The sequence below is a fragment of the Pleurodeles waltl genome, chromosome 11 (genome assembly GCF_031143425.1).
Source record: "Pleurodeles waltl isolate 20211129_DDA chromosome 11, aPleWal1.hap1.20221129, whole genome shotgun sequence".
NCBI classification, from domain to species: Eukaryota; Metazoa; Chordata; class Amphibia; order Caudata; family Salamandridae; genus Pleurodeles; species Pleurodeles waltl.
In genome coordinates, this window is record NC_090450.1 from 351519567 (window position 1) to 351541621 (window position 22055).

A 22055-nucleotide genomic window follows, 5' to 3' on the forward strand; every position below is an offset into this window, starting at 1 on the left:
TCTTTAGCTGTTCCTTAATGGTTTTGCGGCTATATTGCGCTAAATCTCTCTATTTCTCTATCGATGTCTATGTTTCAAGCAGACATTTTTTTCTGTCTCATTGTCATTATCTCTCTGTAACTTTATACTGTCATATTATTGGTTCAAAATATAATCTGCAAATCACATCCAAAACTTACAGGTATGAATGTTTAAAAGGACACGGTCACTTTGTAGCTGGCCCTGGTCAGTGTTCTTTATGGCTGTCACTGACAGGTTGTATTTCTGTCCTGGGAGCAGATCTCTCACAGTGTAGCTGGTCAGTTTTCCATTGGGTACGAAACGGCTCTTGATGCTTTGGCCATTAGTAATATTGATGGCGTAACCATCCAAGGTTCCTGTGGGTAGCTGCTCCCAGATTATGTGCACAGAATTGTACGAGACTTTGGAAACAGTGATGTTACTGGGAGGAAGCAGACCTGTACCATAAAGGAAAAGCAACATTTGTTAGGAGCAAATATATGGAATTATCCATCAACAGACATTAGTCATGCACGACAAGAGAGCAACTAGTCCACAGTATGCCAAATCCAGCATAAGAATTCAGTCAGCCAATTGAAACCCGAATGTAGAACATAGTATTACAGGTTTACAGACCACCCCATTCAGTGCATAATGATATCATTACTAGACCATTTATGCACCAAATGCAGTGTGCTCCTTCATACTAAAAACTGCAGTGTATCACTGTCTCACATAGTAAAAAGCCTAGAAGTATGGTTCAATGAGACTTCTTCATCTCTACAGTAGTTAAAAATAACATTTTTTATATCTTGCTACAGAGGAGGTTCCTGGCATTGCTACAGGTACTACACCACATGACTAATGAGTGCTATGCTGTTGTCAATATTTGACTATTGCATCATTGTCTATGGTGATACTCCAAAGAAGAACTACTGAGATTACAAATCCAAGCACCTAGACTGTGCCTAATTTTAAACAGACTGGGTCACATCCTTCTGTGTCTCAAAACGTTTTACTGGCTATCACAGAGTACAATTGAAGCAGCTGTGCTCTGCCTTCAATGCATGGATGGGTTTTGGCCATATCCATTTACAGGTTTTTCTTCTTACACACACAAACGTAACCTGTGTTCTAAAAAGGCAACCCCTACTTGCACATATGAAGTTCAACCTCAAGAAGCATGGAAAAGGTTCATCAAGGGTTTGGGTGAGCAGCTTTGGACCTTTTTGCTCTTATACCTAAGAAACTGTCCTAAAACACCTTGTTCAAGACAAAAAACTAAAACATTATGTTCAAAATAGGTTATTTTCTTTCAAAACATCCAGAACTACCCACACCACCCCTTCAAGAGACAGGACCACAAATAAAGCAAAGGCATCTACGTGGAAAACAGATTACTGAGCAACCTGCAGATGACCTCAACCTTTGACAGACACAGACACCGTCTTATGGAGAGGGGGAGTAGGATTTCCTACGCCCTACTTCTTGACATAAACCAGTGCTTTACAAAACATTTAAATAAATAAACTCAGTGCATAACCATATAATCCCATAAATAGTGCATTCCCTTTTGGCTGCCAAACTATATAGTACCAAATTTAGTGCAGGGCCTAGAATGCCACAAAGTAGAGCTTTCAATTCATTACACCAACACATACCAGTCTACTGAATAACATATGAAGAGCATACACAAGTGTAACATATCAAGTGTATTGTGAGGTAAATGCTATTCCGAAGCACCAACTCTTGAGCATGACCTTGTACAATATGACTTTAAAGCATGTGTCTTTTCTCAAAGTTTATTTCAGGTGATACAGAATAACACTGCAATACGTTTCATCTCTTTTTTTTCATTATTGAGCTTTAGATGTGTAACCATGTCACTGCTACAGGGAACCAGGGAATATGGATGAAGGAAACTGCAAGAGATCTATAGATTGGTAGAGCACAAGAGTTATTGTGAGCTGCAAACTTTTTCAGACTTCAGCAATGATGGTGAGGTTGATGACAGTAACTCAAGCTAGTTGTATATTTCAACTTCAAAGTTATTGAAGAACCCCCTTTAAATTTTGTTTCAAGGTGTAACACTCGGTTTACCTGGAAGGAGCAAACCAAAGAAGTTGCTTACCATCATTTCCTTGCACACTGATAGGTGGTGTCATGTGGCTCTAAGTCAGTTCTGCCACACCCCTGAGTGACATCAGGACCACATATAACCACCGCCTTTCTTTATGCACCTTCCAACCCAGATCTGGAGCTCATTCCCCTGTTTTGGGCACAGGACTGATGTTTCCTATAAAATGTCTACATTATTTTGAATCCCATTGAGGGACATGGTCCAGAAGGTTTTTCAGGAGGATTTTACAAAGCCTTATCTAGCCTTCTGAAATCCACTTTGGCCTGACTTCACAACTCATTTGCATCTACATGTCGTGTCACCGTGACCATGGAAGCAGCTTCCATTTTCCTAACACAAACAAGGAAAGAGCCCAGGGGAACATTCCTCTTTCAGATCCATAGCTGTTTTTAAATGTCAATGTTAATGTTAAAGTATTTACTTAAATCTTAACACAGAGATCGGGAAGCATCTCTTATATCTAGTCCCCCATCAGGCTTTACTAAGCATCGCAAAACATATGACAATTTTAGAAGGGCGTTGTTTCTTATTTAAAAGACAAAAAAGTAAAGACAGTAGCCTGCATATACTAAGATGGCCGCTGAGCAGTGATATCCATAGGTGCAACTTATTTGACGGTGGGAGATGTTTTTCGCTGTCCCATGTCAGCGGATGCTTTGTGAAGTCACTGGGACTCAGTGGTGAGGTTTTCTCTTGCATCGTCTGTTGTGGGAAACTGTGTGACACCCTTAACTCGCTCACAGGAGAACGGGCTACAGACTTGAGTTTCTCATTTATGCCCGCCTCTTCACAATCCTGCTTTCCTCTTAAAGGGGTTGGCTCATTTGGTCACCTTGAAACCTTAAAGGGGGTTTTCCTTTACTCTACTGCTCAATTAATTTGGGTACCAGCTGCATGGATTTATGGACCTCTGTGTACCCGAAGATGTGTTTTTTTCCTCTTCTGAGCTACTACTTTGACTCCCTTATAGCCCCATTGTTGGGACTAACTGCTCCACCATTGCTGATATACACTAATTGTAGGCTGTCAACCAATCACTTTATACTATTGTTGTACCCTTACTGGATACCACAGTTCTGATTATCTGCCTGCATTATTCTGACTGGTGATGAAGCAGAAAATGAAGGTTTTGATTTATTAACGCATAAACGTAGTGCTGAAATAATCATGTGTGATATTAACCGAACTAATAAAGATTGTACGGGGACAAAATGTGTCCTCAGAGTAGTTTGCCATCATTTATACGCGTGCTTTATATAATGTGGTGAATTAGAATTGCACTAATCCGACATAATCATAAACGTGTGCTACGATTTGCTTGTTTGAAATGTTTTAGCTTAGCATTACTTTAGCGGAGGCTTTGGCCTAGTTGCCTGGTCTCACGGTTTAGATGTTTGTATTTTTCCACTGTGCTATTAAACGTGTATTTCTGCTTGAAGCTGTATTTTTCCACAGAAACTGTTCACATGCTTATCTTAAAGTTAGTGCCAGCCGGCATATTTTCTCTTTAATTCAAGGTCGACTTGCAGGTGCGGACAATGGAGGCTCTGAGAGTAAGCTAATCGAGAGACAATGTTGCAAATTACGTACCCATCTCCAAGGATAATGTATGCTTAAGTAAAAGCTTGACAACTGTCGTTTTTTGATTGGTCAATTTGAAGCTAACCTATGAACCCACCAATGGAGACCCTACTAGACTTGAACTGTTGTCTATAAAACCCAGGTGCACGAGAGGAAAGCTCTCTTCTTCGGACATCCCGCCATTTTGACTTCGTAGCTACTATGGCCCACTTTGCTGCGACGCCATTTTGAGAGACTTTGATGCTTTCTCTAATCGAGAGAAATAGACTTTAATGATTCTTGCCCTAGAGACTTTAACTTTGATTTGCCCCTTTGCATGAAGTAGTAGTCTTAACTTGCTGCCATGAGGCAATTGCCCCGTTCACCCCTGCCCCTTTGTCCCGTCCCATGCTGATCGAGAAACGGTACCTGTGAGACGAAGACTTCATTGATTGCTGATCGGAATTGGTAATTATGAAAGGAAATTGTAAAATTGCATTGTGTTTCTTTTAGGTAACCAACTGCTGATTTTGATAAGGACCCTAGCTAGGAGTTTTCCAAATTGATGTTGCCAAATTGTTTTGCATGAAGTCCCACATGCTGATGCTAATTTGAGGTTAGACGAGGATTCCATATGTCGCACGATGCAATTTGAGATCTTGTTATGCTGACTAAATGTACGCAATTAGTTCATTACAGATTATCGTATTGGTGCTTTGCATTGCCATTATCGAATGCCTTGTGATTCAAATGCTTCATAGATTACACTTGTTTCGACGTTATGGACAGCTATTAATGTTCATATATGTCTATCATTTGGTGTTGAGACACATCTATATTGTGCTAGCTTTGTTAATATAGGGAAATAAATTCACTAACTTTGCAATAAACTGGTGTGGTTATTCCTGGCTGAAAGGTCAGGGTTCGCCGAAATGTATTCTGGATTAATCGTTAAGTGTTATGTTGTTCAAGGTGTTGCTTATGTTCGTTATTGATTATCGATAAAAGGTGATTGATCGATTAAGAGTACAGAGAGTTCCCACTTAGTCAAAAGATTCATCGACCTAAAGAGCGTCCGAACGCAGGTAAATCGTTACCACGTTCCGCTCTATCAGTAGATGGTAGCAGAGGACGGTTACGTCTTTTGGGACCCTGTACCATTAGAGTACATGGTGTTGGATTAACGGCTATGCATTTGAGGCCTCATTCGAGAAGTTGAATTAGATTTTCTTGGATGAAAATAATTGACAAGATGATGATGATGGGCTAGGTCCACCGCGACTTTCCCGGGATCTCGGAGCTTGCGAATGGAGAGAAAGGAGATGTGGAAACAGCGTTGGCGGTACTAGTGATGGTATGAGTGAAGTTAGGGTTTTGCGCTTGCACAGCTTATTGCCGCAGGGTGTGTGAAAAGGTTGCGAGGATTTTCATTTAAGGATAGCGGAGGTGCGACTCCGAGTGTAGAAGTAGAGAAGTCGTCGAACTTCATAGAGACATCATGAAGGGAGAGTCATACATTAAAGCGAGCGTAGGAGAGGAAACGCCGCCCGAGGGTACACCAGCTTACATTGTAATGGAGGAAAAAGGGGTAGCTCCGTGCCTTTGGCTAAAGCAATGGCACAAGTGGACAGAGAAACATGGGAGCGTAGCATTCCCGATACATGGGACATTCAATATAAGGGTCCTAGAGAATTTGAGATTCACGATGTATGACATGAAGGTGCCTCCAAGGCCAGCACAGTTTGAGGCTCTAGCAATGTGGGAACTCATGGCTAGACAGCAACAGAAAAACAAATTTGAAACAAGGATGAGGAAGGTAGAAAAGACACTAGCGGATGCTAGGTGGGATAATGCGCAGAAGGTGTGGCTGGCACAACCTGTGTGCTTTATTTTTCGTCACCATCACTAACTACTATACTAATAACATTCATTCTACAGACATCACTATGGAAACGAAAACATCATTAGCTCATTCAAATTAAAGGAAACAGGCTGCTTCCCATCCACCTACCAAATCTATAGTGGTGGGATCACAAGAGGCATTACTTACAAATATTGGAAGAAATTCAAGCTATTCGTCTGAATACAGGCTCTTTCTGCTCATTTATAGCACATCCAAAGAGTATTACCTCCTTTTCAATGAAGGTATCCAATAATGACATAAAAATACGGGATACTTTCAAAGCAATCTCAGCTATAGCTCCTTTAGTTCACCAGATTTCTCTTATGCAAACGCCTTTACTGGACTTGGAGAATAGAAACAGACAGTGTAATCTATGGATATTTAATTTTCCAGAAAATATTGAAGGCCAGAACTGAAGATTCTATTTGGAAACCATTTTATCTCAATTTCTTCATATTGAATTTCCAGAACAATTTGAAATTGCTAAGACTCACTCTACTCTGTCTTGCCGCAAACCACATAAAACCAAGACTCGACTAAATACATTTAAGGTTCTAGGACATAGGGTGCCAGAGAGCAGAGCTGACGAGGAAGATGGCCACCTGATTTAGTAGCGCCACTGGCTCAGAGAGAAAAACATTCCGCCTTTGCCGTCCATGGTCATTAAAAATGATGCGCAATTGAGGCGGCAGGCGGTGAGCCTGCAAAACTTCACCTAACAGTTGTGGCGTTCGGCTGGTGGGAAAATAAAGATGTTCTGTACAACATTGAAATTGAGGAGGTGAGTGGCATGGCCCCTGAACTGGCCGGAATAGAGATGTTGGAGTGGCTGATGAGACAGAGGGCCTGGCCGGAGCTGATGTGGATCAGCCAGTGGCCTACAGTGTCTTGCGTGGGTGGGTGCGATACCTGCGTTGGGGGCTGCAGAGACCTCAGGCCGGGGCCTGTAGAGACCTGCAATGCTGGTGTAGGGCCAGGTGGCATGCGACCCCTCTGCACTTGAATGACTCCCTGGAGGCTGAGAACTTTGATGGGGAAGAGAAGCCCGTGGAACTGTGGAGCCCTGGGACCTAGACCTGTCAAGGCCATCACCTCTTTTGCGTGGCCGCCATTGTACCGCCTGCTGGCCCCCCACATGCACTGTTTAGGCAGTGGCACCTCTACAAGGACGGGAGTTTGGGATTGGGGCCTTCCAGGGAATTCACCACTGTTGCGTGGCCGGCCATCATATTCACTGACTGCTTTGGCGTGGGGCTGACTTCAGGCTGGAGCCTGTGGGGGCCTTTTACCTCTGTCACACAGCCAGTATCCATGCCTAAAGTTATTAGCCCTGGGGCTGGTATCGTTATGGGGTCTGTCGGGGTTCACTGCTGCTGTAATGGGCCACCAGACTTGTTACCTGAACTGCTGGGGGCTGCTGTAGGAGCCTGCTATGTCTGACACAACTGCTGGGGGTCTGCCTGTGTGCATTAAGGCCAACCTGCGACCCCCTTGGTGGATGTACCAGGAACTGGCTTGAGTTGTGCACCATTATATATGGTCCGCTAGAAGTCCAGGGTCTGCTGATTTGACTGTCCTACCTCCTTTAATTGGTTCTCCTTATTGTGTGCCCCCATGGTGCCGGCTGATTGAGATACTCTGCTGCTGATCCGGCCGGTTGCATGAACCTATGCTCGAGTGTCCTGACTGGGGGCGCCTAGCAGATAGGCCAAGCTCTGACTAGAGACAGCTGACCAGACTTGGACTGTAGTAGGAAGATTCTTGTCCTTGCCCCATATGAATGTCCTTCATCATGGGCCAGGAGAATCAACTGCAAGCCAAACTGCAATTTGACAAATGCAAATCTGCTATGCCACTGGAGCAGCAGGCCACCAGAGAACAGACTTAGGAAGAGGCCACTGTGGAAAAAATATCTAAAGAACTCAAAGAGAGATTACAATCCATCGATAACAAGATGGACTCATCTGCCCTCCTTGATAGTTTTCAACAACTAATGGACCGTCAAGATACCAGAATAACGCAGCCTGAGTCCTGCAACTCTGACCTGGAGGGCACCCAGTGAGATAGAATATGGACTGACATCAGCCTTCCAAGAACTAAAAGTCAGTCATTAAAGCATAGGAAAAAGAGCTGGAAGGCAGTTACAGGAGGAATAATGTGCAGACCAAGGGGGTCCCTGAGCTGTCCACCGGGACCAATGTGGAGGCCTTTGTAGAGGAACTAATAGGTACACTTTTTTGCAGTGACAGGTTTTCCCTTGTCTTCATTGTTGAAAGGGCACCTTGCACGCTGACTCTCAAACCTAAAACAGGGCAAAATATCCATCCCACCACTGTGCGTTTGTTAAACTACAGGGACCTAATGGTGCAGCTCAATACTGACAAGCCCTCACTGCAGTATGAGGGCTCCAGGATTTCCTTATTCCCAGATTTCACACCGGCAGTGCAGCAGGCTCAGTGCTCCTTCATAAAAGCTAAAAAGAACTTGCACGCCCACTCCATTAAGAACTCCATGGTGTTTGTTAACTCCAGGGCTGCATTGGAATTTATCGAAACAACAACTTGCATCAGGGAAAATCTCCATCTTCCTTGTCTAGTTCAACCCCCACGGGGTTTGGAGCGCAGAGAGAAACCGTTGCTCTCAACGACAATGACTGATCTCTATAAATGTTTTCTGCAACTGGTTCTGTTTCTGCCTCCTTCATGTGTTAGGCACATGGTATCATATATTCTACTGTTAAGACATATTGTAGCTGTTATGCCATTAATGGAGTTTGACCAATGACTTTGTGTTTCACCACTGCGCATATTAGTTGCTCAATGTTCACCAGTAGCACATTGTATGTTTTGTTTAGTTGAGCCGCCTATGGGCTTTGACATGGCATTAGCCATTACTTTCTGTATTCAATTTAGCCGTCTATTGGCTTTGACATTGCATTAGCCATTACATTCTGTATTCTGCCTATTGGCTTTGACATGCTGTATTCAATTTAGCCGCCTATTGGCTTTGACATGCTATTAGATATTCTGCCTATTGGCTTTGACATGCTGTATTCAGTTTAGTTGCCTATTGGCTTTGACATGATATTTGATATTGCATTTTGTATTCAGCTCAGCTGACATTCTGTATCCAGCTTGACTGCCTATTGGCTTTGACATGATATTAGACCTTGCATTTTGTATTCAGTTCAGCTGCCTATTGGCTTTGACATGATATTAGACATTGCATTGTATATTCAGCTCAGCTGCCTATTGGCTTTGACATGACATTAGACATTGCATTTGATATCTAGGTTAGCTGCCTATTGCCTTTAACGTGAAGTTAGACATTGCAGTTGAGAATCCAAGCTGTATTTTTCCAAGCTGTGTTTTTGCACAAGATGAACCAAGCTGTTTTCTTCTCACCGTAGACTAGACCTGATAAGAGAGGGTACATTGGTTGTTTTTCTCTCCGCTTGAGCTTGGGAAGAGGAGTAGTCTAGGAGATCTGGCCAGTCTCCAAAGGCTTGCGTAGTTTTCCCGAGTCTGAGAGGAGGGGGCACACCTTTGTAACGAATGTCACAGGCTTCAGAGAATTAGATTCGGATCTGCCTGACTTCGTGCTGGAGCTTGGCGCCAGTTGCCAGCATCCCGTGTGGGTAGATAAATCTCTTTCTCGCAGCTGACAGGGAGTCATCAGCTTGCAGACCCTAGAAAGATGAAGCTGTAAATAGTTTCTCACACGGTGAAGTATTTGTTTTGCTTTGCATTCAATATCTTATAAATATAACCTGCTGTGTATATTGCAAACTGTGCATTAACGTGTGCTTGAAATCTAATAATTCGTCATTCATAAAAATTGCGGTTGGGGAAGAATTAACAACAATAAAAGTCTTCTTTGAACTCAGAAGTGCATTCCTGGTATGTTATGTAAGTGCTAAAAACTAGTTAAGAGCAAAAGCACTACATTTGGTACCAGAAGTGGGGTCGGTTAAGGGGAGGGGTCGGTAAGAGGCGGTTAAGAGGTCGAAGAGGCGGTTAAGGGGCTTGACGAATTAGTAGATTTCTACGTGCACACTTTAAAAGTGTAATTGTTTTTGTTGTTTGGAGAATTACAGAAATTGTTTTCTGTTTGGAGAATTACAGAAGCACGGCAGACCATGTTTGAAAATGCATGTGTAGCTAAACTGCCTGATAGTGCTTTGAGAAATAATTTTTGTTCTGCATATTTAGAAAATGTGCCTTTTGGAAGCAATGATGACAGAAAGGTTTGGATACCTTTATCTGCTTACAGAGAAATGCAGGAGAAATGTAGGCAATTGGAACATGAAAATGAGATTTTACGTGAGCAAATTAGCCAGAATACATTAATTCAAGATAATGCTGAAAGTTATAAAAATGTTGTTTTAGAAGAATCTTTCTTTTCCCATTCTAGTAATGAGGGGGTTAAGACAGCTCCGAGCTGCTCTGAGCCTTTGTGTGAGCCAGGGTTTTTGGCAGTGAAAGCGCATTCCTTAACTGATAACACGGACGAGAACAAGAGAGCTCAGAATGTGATTTACGAGTTACCGTTGCAGAATGAAGTAAAAAGAAAGATTTTAGGGTTGTTTACTGTTTGCACTAAGCAAGAGACACCGAGTTTCATTAGCTGGTTTGATTTTTGGAAACAGAATAGCCCTCATTTGAGTGAAATCCTAACACTTTGGTATATGGTCACTGTGAAAAATGATATGCAGCTGCGCGCTTGTGATTTGGCAAATGAAATAATTCAGACTTCAGGTTTCTTCACAGTGAAATTGAGTGCAAACACTGATATACATGTAAATCAAGAACAAGGGAAGAAAATAGTGCCCCTAGCTAGAATCATACACTGGATCTGGTACTTGCAAGACAGGGCTAGAGTGCCACAGGTAAAAGAGTCACCAGTGAAATTGTGTGCACCATTTGAACTCGAGTCCACTGAGGATAAAAAGCATGTTTGTTTGACTAATGATTCATTGACTGAAATGTTGTTTTATGGCACAGGAGAAGGAACAGCATTGTACAATGTGTGCCAGATTTTAAAGCAAGAGCTAAGTGATGTGTGTCATTTTTATGCTGATTCTTGGTTCATTGCTAATGTTTTAGCTGTTTGTTTTTCCACATGGCTTGCACCTAACTGGTTCAATTACCTTGCAGATGTTAATGAGAAAAATTCAGAGAGAGAAGTGTACACCCAGAATTCTGCCTTAGTGGGGATGGCTAAGTGGGTGCCCCAGAAATGTGAACAGCTGAGAGAAAAAGCCACTTACAGGTGGGCAGAGATGAGAGAGATGCACATTCCCCTAGATTTGATAAAAACTGTGCAGCACGCACAAAAGCCATCTGCCATGCAAGCAGTCACAGAGCAGTTGGGGAGAGGAAAGTTACCAGGACAGAAATGGCACATTGATCAGGTTTTAGGGAGAGTGATTGTTGCAAATTACCAAGGAGAAATCGAAATTATTCTGATACTTAGAAAAGAATCTGATTCATTCATACAAATTGGAGACAGAATGGCCCAACTTGTCAAAAGTGCAGTGAATGGAGGTTTGGTAAAGAATGAGTCTGCCCCAGCCCTTCTGACAGTGCAAGAAAAGGGAAGCTGTGGTGCAGCAGATAAAAACCTCTGTGCTGAGGTGTGGGTTGAAGCCCCAAGTGATCCTCCAGAACCTGCAGTGAATATAACAAAGGGCCCCAAAAACGTCCTGCTGATTATAAAACAGGGAAAGAAAGAGGATGGGTGCAGTTTAAATGACAAATGTTATTTGCAAGAAAAGTCATACTTGTTTCTTTTGCAGATCCTACCACGTTTCGCCACTGTCCCTGAGTGTGCTGTGTGGTCCCCCTTCTGGTGTGTGCGTGTGGGGTCGGGGAAGGGACCGAACCCCCAACCTGAACCTGGCTGAGTAAAGTGGCAGCACCATGGATCCATTTTGCGCAAACTGCGCCTTCAGTTCAAGTTCAACTTGTTTGATTGCATTCTTCCACTGGAACTAAGCTGTGTTTTTTTTTTTTTCCCTTCTCGTATGGAACTCTGACTTTTGCTTACCTTCCAGCAAACCTTTCAGGTGGACCGTGCACCTTTACATGAGTAGTACTCATGCTACATCAAATTGCTAACACTGTTGAATTAGAGACACTCAGTCTTTTCTACGAGATGTATCTGATGTGAAAGGTTATGAGATCAATGTGTTAATTCACTTTCATTGCTTTACAGGGATTGTTTTGATGATTCAAATCTGACTTGCTGATAATGTTTTTTTGTGCTAATGTTTTTTGTTTTTTTTTGTTTTGTTTGAAACAAGAGATATGTGAAACAAAAATTCATTGGTCAAAGGGCGGAATGTTATGCCATTAATGGAGTTTGACCAATGACTTTGTGTTTCACCACTGCGCATATTAGTTGCTCAATGTTCACCAGTAGCACATTGTATGTTTTGTTTAGTTGAGCCGCCTATGGGCTTTGACATGGCATTAGCCATTACTTTCTGTATTCAATTTAGCCGCCTATTGGCTTTGACATTGCATTAGCCATTACATCCTGTATTCTGCCTATTGGCTTTGACATGCTGTATTCAATTTAGCCGCCTATTGGCTTTGACATGCTATTAGATATTCTGCCTATTGGCTTTGACATGCTGTATTCAGTTTAGTTGCCTATTGGCTTTGACATGATATTTGATATTGCATTTTGTATTCAGCTCAGCTGACATTCTGTATCCAGCTTGGCTGCCTATTGGCTTTGACATTATATTAGACCTTGCATTTTGTATTCAGTTCAGCTGCCTATTGGCTTTGACATGACATTAGACATTGCATTTGATATCTAGGTTAGCTGCCTATTGCCTTTAACGTGAAGTTAGACATTGCAGTTGAGAATCCAAGCTGTATTTTTCCAAGCTGTGTTTTTGCACAAGATGAACCAAGCTGTTTTCTTCTCACCGTAGACTAGACCTGATAAGAGAGGGTACATTGGTTGTTTTTCTCTCCGCTTGAGCTTGGGAAGAGGAGTAGTCTAGGAGATCTGGCCAGTCTCCAAAGGCTTGCGTAGTTTTCCCGAGTCTGAGAGGAGGGGGCACACCTTTGTAACGAATGTCACAGGCTTCAGAGAATTAAATTCGGATCTGCCTGACTTCGTGCTGGAGCTTGGCGCCAGTTGCCAGCATCCCGTGTGGGTAGATAAATCTCTTTCTCGCAGCTGACAGGGAGTCATCAGCTTGCAGACCCTAGAAAGATGAAGCTGTAAATAGTTTCTCACACGGTGAAGTATTTGTTTTGCTTTGCATTCAATATCTTATAAATATAACCTGCTGTGTATATTGCAAACTGTGCATTAACGTGTGCTTGAAATCTAATAATTCGTCATTCATAAAAATTGCGGTTGGGTAAGAATTAACAACAATAAAAGTCTTCTTTGAACTCAGAAGTGCATTCCTGGTATGTTATGTAAGTGCTAAAAACTAGTTAAGAGCAAAAGCACTACAGTAGCATACACTCAGGGCTCAGCTGTGCTTTCTAGGCCCCCTCTACGTGTGAAGCGCACTACTTGCCCTTGGGTTACTTATTCATACAGTTCAGCTTATTCATATTTCTGTTGAGCTACATGTTGGTTGGGAAGATCACCAACGCTTGAGATTGGCGGGAGTGGAGGGTGGGGTTATTATCCTGCTTCATGTTTGCATCACATGTTTTAAAGACACAGTTAAATGTGCACAATTCTACACCACACAGACACACTGGGACAATATGGAGGCACAACATTTCTCCCTGATTGTTTCCACTGCATTATACCCCCGTTCTGATGGTTAATGTTTTATCATGGAATATTAGAGGTGTGCACAATACTAGCAAGGCCAGACAGGCTCTGGTGTACCTGGACCATCATAAATGAACACTGCTCTACTCCAAGAAACACACTGCTCTCCACTGACTCAGTCAGCTTTTGCTATTTTATGGGTCAACCACTGTTATTTTCTTCATATTCCACTTACTCTCGGGGTGTGGTAACTCTCACACACAAGACAATCTTTTTTTTTTTACTTATCAAACACATAACAAATACAGCTGGCAGCACGGTGGCATTAGTCAGCACACTCAATGATAGCTAGTAGCTGGTTCCTGCTCTTTACCATATATGGAAACTGTCAAACTAGATAGCACCCCTATGATTATGGGGGGTGACTTTACTTTGATTCATAATCCTCTGTTAGACCGTTCCTCTACTTTTAAATTTAGACCCAATAAATCTTTTTATATGATGAAGTCTTTCTTCACTACCACTAAATTTAATGACTTTTAGAAATTGCCACACTCTCCAGTTAAGAACTTTACCTTCTATTCAAATGCACATTCCACTTTTTCTAGGATTGCCTGCCTTCTGGCTTTTCTACACTTACGTAATATGATTACAAATTCAACCACAGAACCTATTACAATTTCTGACCATGATTTAATCTTCTTTTCCCTGCTACACAGGGCTGGCATTGTTTTAAATCCAACTATTTCTGCTAAACATTCAACTGTCATCAGTAACTGTCTTCAGACAATAATCCTGATGATACCTCTAAAATTAACTGGGATGCTTTTAAAGCATATATGCGTGGAATTATGATATCCATTTTGGCTCATGAAAACAAAACCTTTTATGCTAACTTCTCTATGCTTGAAAAACAACTAGCTGATTCAGAAGAATTTTTTATCTCTTCACATGATGACCAATACAAATATAAACTCCAAAAAGTAAGATATGAATAGAATACTCTACTACCTAGAAGGGCAAGTTTATTTTATCTAAAGACAAATCAAATTACCATTTTGACTCTGATAAATCTAGACGACTCTCAGCCAATTGCTCTACTACCTAAAAGGGCAGGTTTACTTGTATCTAAAGACAAACCAAATTACTGTTTTAACTGTAATGGATCTGGATGACTCTCAGCCAATTACTTACGTATTAAAACATGAGAATAAAATACAAGCTATTGAAAGATCTGATGGTACTTTGCTTTTTAAAACAGACACAATAACACAATAATTCCTCTATTTTTACTCATCCTTTTTATAACAATCCTGGGGAAACCCTTAATGATATTATTTATAATTTTCTACAAGACTGCGATTTACCTCAGATATTTACTATATAGAACTAATCTAGACCAACCAATTGACATTCAAGAAACCCATTTGGCAATCAAGGCTCTGAGTTCTAATAAATCCCGTATGGCATCCCCACAGAATTTTAGAAATGTTTTCAAACATAACTCTCCCCCATTCTTGCTTCATTATTTATTTAATTCCAGGTAACCTCTATAGTAGACATCTCTTTTACAGAAGCATTTTTATTGTTCTCTTGAAACCAGACAAGGATCCTTCTTTAGTTTCCAATTATTGTCAAATCCCAGGATTGTAAGATTTATGCCAAAACTCTAGCAAACAGACTAATCCCTTTATCCAATTCTATTACACAACCAGACTAAACAGGTTTTATGGAAGGTAAACTTGCTGCACATAACACCCAACTTATGTTTCATATCTTTTCTTCGGCTAATAAAATCCAATATCCAGCAGGTTCAGTCAATTTTATAAGCATGATTAAAGCATTATATACTCCACTAACTACAATCCACATCAATGGCTCCTTTTCCCCTTCATTGAATCTACACAGAGATAGTAGACAAGGTTGTCCGTTATCCCCCTTTTGTTTTTTTATTCCTATTGAACCTCTCTTATGCTCTTTTTGAAACATTAAAGAATACACTGGAATTGTTTCCAAGGACACAGATCCAGCCTATGCTGATGATGTGTTATTATGTGTCAATGATCCTGCCACATCACTATGTAGTATATTGCATATTATTTACCAATATGTTAATGTTTCTGGTTATTATCTAAACATCGCCAAAACAGAATTTTTCCCACTGAATAAATTATGTGCTCCCACTATGATAGCAGATATGCACATCTTATAGAACTCTACCTCCCTAAAATACCTAAGTATAATGTTTTCTCATTCTATTAAAGCTACAGTTGAGATTGATTTTTCCAAGGTGCTTAACAATAGGAAAGAAAAACCTGATACATGGTTAACTCTTCACTTGAATTGGTGTAGATGAACTGAAGCAATTAAAATGGTTGTTACTCCCCAAATGTTTTACACACTAATTATAATATCAATTTGTTGCCCTTCTACTTTTTTTTTTTACTAAAGTATCAAATTATTGAACAAGTTAATCTTGAACAACAAACCTGCACATATTGCCTTAAATTCTTATGAATTCCTAAGAAAGAAGGTGGTGTTGGATTACCTGATTTTAAGAAATTATCATGCGTTCTTCCTCACTGCCCAAAGTCTGTTATGGTCTCAAGCTATGATTGACCCTATTTATATACTAAGGGCCAGATGTATCATCACAGCCCTTTGCGAGTCAGAAATAGCGATTTTTAAGAAATCACTATTTCCGACTCGCAAAGTGCCATGTTTCACATTTGCGATTTGGTAATAGCGATTTCTTAAAAGTCGCAAATGCTATTACAGAATCGCAAATTGCGATATTGGCCCCATTCGCAGCTATGGGCCTGTTTATCCGCAGATTTTTTGCATTTCCAAAATTGCGATTTCTGAACCAGAAATCGCAATTTTGGATATGCAAAAGCCCAGGGTGCTGGGGGCCTAAGGCCCCCTGTGCTGCGGCCCAAATTTTTTTGGGGGACATGTAAGGTGCACACATGCCAAAAGGGCATGTGTGCTTTACATGTTCAATTTAAAAATGCATTTTAAATGCATTTTTACATTTTGCACCAGGTTACCACCTGGTTTCTTTTCATGGTATTTTGCATGTGCAAAATGCCATTCTGCGAAAAATCGCAATTTGCGATTTTTTGCAGCATCTCCTTGCGATGTGGATTTTGTGAATCGCAAATTGTGACTCGCAAAACCAGGTCGCCATGCAAGAAATCGCAATTTTTGCGATTTCTTATTTGTGGTCTGCGAATGCCTTTCATGCATCGCAGACCACTTTTTTGCACTCGCAAACGGCAGAATTTTGCGATTCGCACCGTTTGCGAGTGCAAAATTTTTTCATACATCTGGCCCCAAATGATTCATTTTGGAACATAATCGCTTGCAACCTTTTCCCTTAACTGCTTTTTTAACCATGGCAAACACTAAAGTTGGTAAAATTTCAGCAATCCAACATGCCACTAAACTAGCACTATTATCTTTTATTTGCAAATTTGATATTAATATAAAATTGTCAAAAAACGTTTCATTCTGGCATAACCCCAACATAAAATTCAAGAAACCTATCTCTTTTTGGAATTCATGGACTGAAGATGGTATTTTTTATATTAGTGATATTTGCCAAAGAGATATGTTCTACTCTTTTACTGAATTAAGAACCAAACACTACCTCCTTTAATAAGATTTCTCTAAGTATGAATTGTTATGTAATGCTACTCTACATGCCATTCTTAATTCACTACCATCTGCAAAGACACCTAATATGAACGTTTTTATAGTTTTTTTCAGTCAGGGCACACAGCCTCCAAAGTACATTAAAAACTCACCACTATTTTAACTCTCTTTAGCTAAAAGATTGTTCCCTGACTTCGATAATCATTCTATTGTGCAATGGAACTCAATTTCATTGTGTGATCAAATTAATGTATATCTTTTATACAAATGTTTTTGGTCTTCAGTAACAATGTTTAAAGCAAAATTAATTGACACTCCAAATTGCTAACATTCTAAAACAAATATAGAGACCTCGGCACATATACTTTATGATTTCCCTTCTATTTTTAATTTCTGGACAGAAGTATGGAATATTATTTTATAGATTTTTCAACTTCAAGTTTGTTTATCGTTTAATATACTCGTTAATAAATCTCATGCTCTTCAACACATACTAGCTTCTAGTGACTGTAAGCTTTTTGATTTTAATATATCTAATACTGTTAATACAATCACTTCTAAGTAGAAAGATCCAGGTTTATTATCTGTTAAAGCTTGGTGGGACTTGATAATTTTTCTCATGTGGTGTACTATGGACTCCTATATTAGCAACTCTAAGTTATTATAATACCTATGATATTTTATTCTTCTATTTATTATAGTAGCTCCTACATCTTTTTATTTAGTTATTAGTCATCATTACTACAAATATGATTATGTAAGTTATGGTTATTATGCTTCTTCAGTGTTTCTCTAGATATCAACCCTTACAGTTACAGTACTATTTTTTGGATATTCTTCATTATTTGTTCTGATATAATTCAATAAAAAAGTTTGAACTGGAAAAGATGAAAAAGAAGTCTATACTGGTGATTGTGGTAGTACTAGATGAAGAAAAGACATTTGATAGGGTGGGTTGGAAAATTCTAGGGAAAACATTGGAGAGGCTAGGGTTAGGTCCTTTGGGTCACATTCATGGGGATTTGGCACAGGGCAGTGCAGCAAGTCACCTTGCTGTGCTGTCCTGTGCCAAAGTGAAAGGGCAGAAATGTGCTGTTTCTATAGCATAAGGCGCATGCATTACTGTCCTTTCTCCTTGCGCCTGAGCACAATGGGATGCCTAGCGCAAATGCATGGGTGCCTGTGTTGCAAGCAGGATTGTTTTTGTTCTAGGAGGTATTTTCCTCTTGCTATATGTGCTGCTGAAACTCAAGAAAGTTAGAACTATATCAGTACCTTAAAAAAGGCTCCCAACCCAGCCGTTAAGCCACATGCAAACTAGATTCCCCACACCAGCTAGAAAGCTAGATAAATTCTGCCGTGAATGGCATGCACATACTAAAGCACACGCGTTGCCCCGCGCAGAGGGGTGAACCTTCGACACCATCATAACAGAACACACAAGAGCACACATCCAGACCAAATTTGTGGGGCGAAAGAAGGATAAAAGAGAGGCACCGTTAGAACTATGGGCCATCTAGATGGCCCAACCTGTAACTGCCCAGAGCTTGCAAGCTAGGTTTCCGCACCTCTCCCACCATACGTAGGTACAGAGCTTTCTGATGCCTGCCATCCCAGCCATTCCAGCACTAGGGTACACCAATATGCCAGTTATGCAGCCCAGAAGGCCCCCTACCAGTCAGCGAACCACTAGATCCAGGGCTGTGGGGGTCGCCAGACTGGCAGGCCCAGATTATTCCCTAGGGTTCCTCCAAGTTTGACCTCCTCATCCATCCACTCTATCCCATCCGGTAGAGCGCTCCCAGGTGACTAGGAGGTTCATAGCCAGCCCGGATGGGGAGAATAAAAAAGTTCCTAGCCTTCCGGGGTCCAACGTCGAAGGGGGAGCCACAGGGTACACTCCCCCAAGGTGTGCCCAGACAACAGAAGATACATCAGAAAGTGAGCTTGAGGGCATGTTCCCACCAAGAAGAATCATTCACATCAGTGAGTGAAGGAGGCAGCCCAGGTGGGAGTTAAAGAAAGGCGTAGGCTGGGGAGAGAGAGAGAGACAGAGATAGAGCTCTAGCCTGGGAAGCCCAAAGGGAGACCTGAACAGCACCCCCTCCCCTCCTGCCCCAGGGCAGAGCAGGCTAGGCCCAGGGCTCCAGGTGAAGAGGAGTCCGAAGTAGAACCAGAAAGGAAGCTCAAACCCCACTGGATCATTAATGTAAGAAATAGGAGATCAGAGTAGCCTAGTCCAAAGCCAAGTAAGGCACAGAAGAAGCATAATGGCATCTTTATGCATGCACAAGAGCAGTGACGACGATGTCCACAGCTCCTCCCGAATGTGCCAGTCAGACAAACTGAACCCTAGAGAGATATGGCCTCATTACGACTTCGGCGGTCCTTTCAAAGGACTGCCGAAGCGGCTGCAGGCAAAAGACCGCCAGCAATGGAGGTCTTTTCCCCGCCATATAAGGAGTGTTCCGCTGGGCCATTGAGCGAAAACAACATTTTCGACTGCTGACCCAGCGGAACACTCACCACAACATTGACGCCGTCTCGTAATTGAGCCAGCAGCAATGTTGTAGTGTGTCAGGTGCAGCAGCACCGGTTGCACATTTCACTGTCCTTAATTCGGGCAATGAAATGCGCGATGGTCTGTGCATGGGGGCTCCTGCACTGCCCATGCCAAATGCATGGGCAGTGCAGGGGCACCCTGACGCCCTCATTCTGCAGGTGTTTACCACCATGGAAAGGCTGGCGGATGGGGACTCGTAATCCCCCAGGGCAACGGCGCTGCCCTGGTGGATTACAACTGCTGGGACCGCCGGGCCGGCCAGGCTGCAGACTGGCTGCAGCCTAGCGGTCGGAACGACCTGTCTGCGGCGGTCCAACCGCCATTGCGAGGCTGGCGGGATTAAGACTGCCAGCCTCATAATGAGGCTTATAGTGTCTAGAAAAGAAGGTGAGGCCTTTTCACAACCATTTTGCCACCTGCTGGACTGAAACGGGTTGGGGGTCAGTATGATAGACACTGGCCGAAGGGGAGATCCTTCGAGCAAAAGGTCATGGAAGTAGCAGAAGACTGCATCTGGCACGGAGGGGGAGATTCCAAATGGAACTTCCAACACATGCAGGAGTACCTGAAAAGATAGGTTAAGTTGAGGAAAAACCAGCAGAGCTGCTCTAAGACAAAATATGACCGTTGTTACAGAAGGGCAGGTCAGGGACCATCTATGTGCCATGGGCGCAGATGGACAAAGAAGGGCTCAGGACCAAACTGCCCCGATTGCAGGAAAATGGATCTCATGTTTTGAGAAAAACACAGCAGGAATAAACCTAGCAATAGACGGTCAAGAGTCTGCTCAGCAGCCTCATCGGAAAGGCTAACACTGTTTTTTCCTGAGCTTGCATCCCAGCAGCCAAGCTAACACCGAGCATGAAGAGGCTGCATTCAATTCATTTAGACACCAGATATGCTCGCCCTTGAGTGAAATGTTCCCTGACTGCCCAGACGTAGGAGGATTGATGGTGGAGAGCATGAAGCCTGGGGAAACCATGACTGACTTTCTATACAGAATAAGGGAACGATGGGGACAAGCGACAGGACAGCCATGGACCGACACTGGCCTCCGGGTTGCATTCTTTTACAACATCCTCAAAAAGGGACTGCCCACCGAAATACAGAGTGGACTGGACATCATAGTAGGATTAGACACAAAACCTTGGCAGGAAATATAGGCCAACAAATTACACTACTACTGAAAGAAACAGGAAAAGGACAGGGAAAAGCAAGATCAAGCCCAAAGAGACACCGCTAAGCTGGTCCAAAGTAAATTAAAAAGACCACCCTTGAGGGAGCTGCATTGGCCACAAGAGAGCAAATGGCACCAGTCTTGAAGTGAGCTCCATGTCAGAACCCCAGAGGGTTCCACCAAGCCTACGTCAGAGGCCAGGGAAGCTGGCAGCAGGCAGACCTCAGCGAGAGCTACTATTGCCACAGATTGGGCCAAATGCACGACAAGTGCCACCTAAAGAGCATAAGTCTAGGCCAGTCCCCGCAAAATCCCCATACACAAAACCAAGCGCAGATCAGCCCAAATGCAGCCTACATTCAGCCACAGGGAATTAGGCAGCCATCACACCACTATAGCATGGACCAGGTGGTTGGTCGAACACATGGCAACAGCAGCAGCAGACAGGGAACCCAGCCCAGGAAGGGCCGGGGCCACAAACATAGCAGGGCTGGGTAACTGTCTGGGGAGGCAATGCCAATTGCAAAATTTAGATACGCTATTAGTCCGAAACCCCCAATAAGTTTACATTCAAAACTCATCTAAAAAATGAAGACTAGTGACAACATTAGTAGAAAATTCATGCCTTTACTTCCATTTGGGAACCACACAGGGTTGCTTTCCCTTCTGTCAATTGAAAATCCGCACTAGAGTCTGCCATTCGGGGGCCTTTGGGGGCCTAGGCCCCACTCTGCTGCTGGCCCACCAGGGTGTGGTTGGATGGCTTTGCCAGGTGGGATGGCAGTCTGATGAGGGAGCAGGCAGTGCCCCAACCAGTGCATAAAAAGAGGCACCAAGGTCCCCTCACCCTAAGCACTAGGTCAGGCTCCAAGTTGAAAGGACCCCATTCTTCGGGTCAACAGAGGCCCCCCATTTTGGTTCCGAAACAAAGTGATGTTCTGGCACCAGGAGCCAGGTTTTCCGTGCACTTGGGATGATGTCCCCATAAAAACTCCAAAGTCCATGCACAAATCTGACAGATTACAAAGCAACAACATGGCACCAAGTCAGTAGGGAAATTCACCAGAGCAATCAGCTGTACTAGTTCAAATCTCGACGAGTCCTGGCCGTGCACCTGACTCCCTTCGTAAGCAAATGCTCTGCCTCCTCCTCGTCCCAAAAGGCATCCAAACGTCCTAAGACTGCTCGTTGGACAAGCAAGAGTAAAAGGTCACTGGGTTGAAGTCCCTGGTCCCAGCCAGGGTGGCAGACCCAAAACATCCTGGAACCCAGGGAGAGGGGGTGCCGGGAGGGAAAGGGA

At 42.6% G+C, this 22055-nt stretch overlaps 1 protein-coding gene across 1 annotated transcript in view; it reads right to left on the minus strand.

Moving 5' to 3' along the window:
• The window catches only part of SNED1 (sushi, nidogen and EGF like domains 1), a 2603997-nt gene that overhangs the window by 576774 nt on the left and 2005168 nt on the right, over window positions 1-22055 (minus strand). Inside the window, exon 23 of the mRNA XM_069213662.1 lies at window positions 180-458. Coding sequence (XP_069069763.1) covers window positions 180-458 — 279 coding nt within the window. The remainder of the gene's footprint in view (window positions 1-179; window positions 459-22055) is intronic.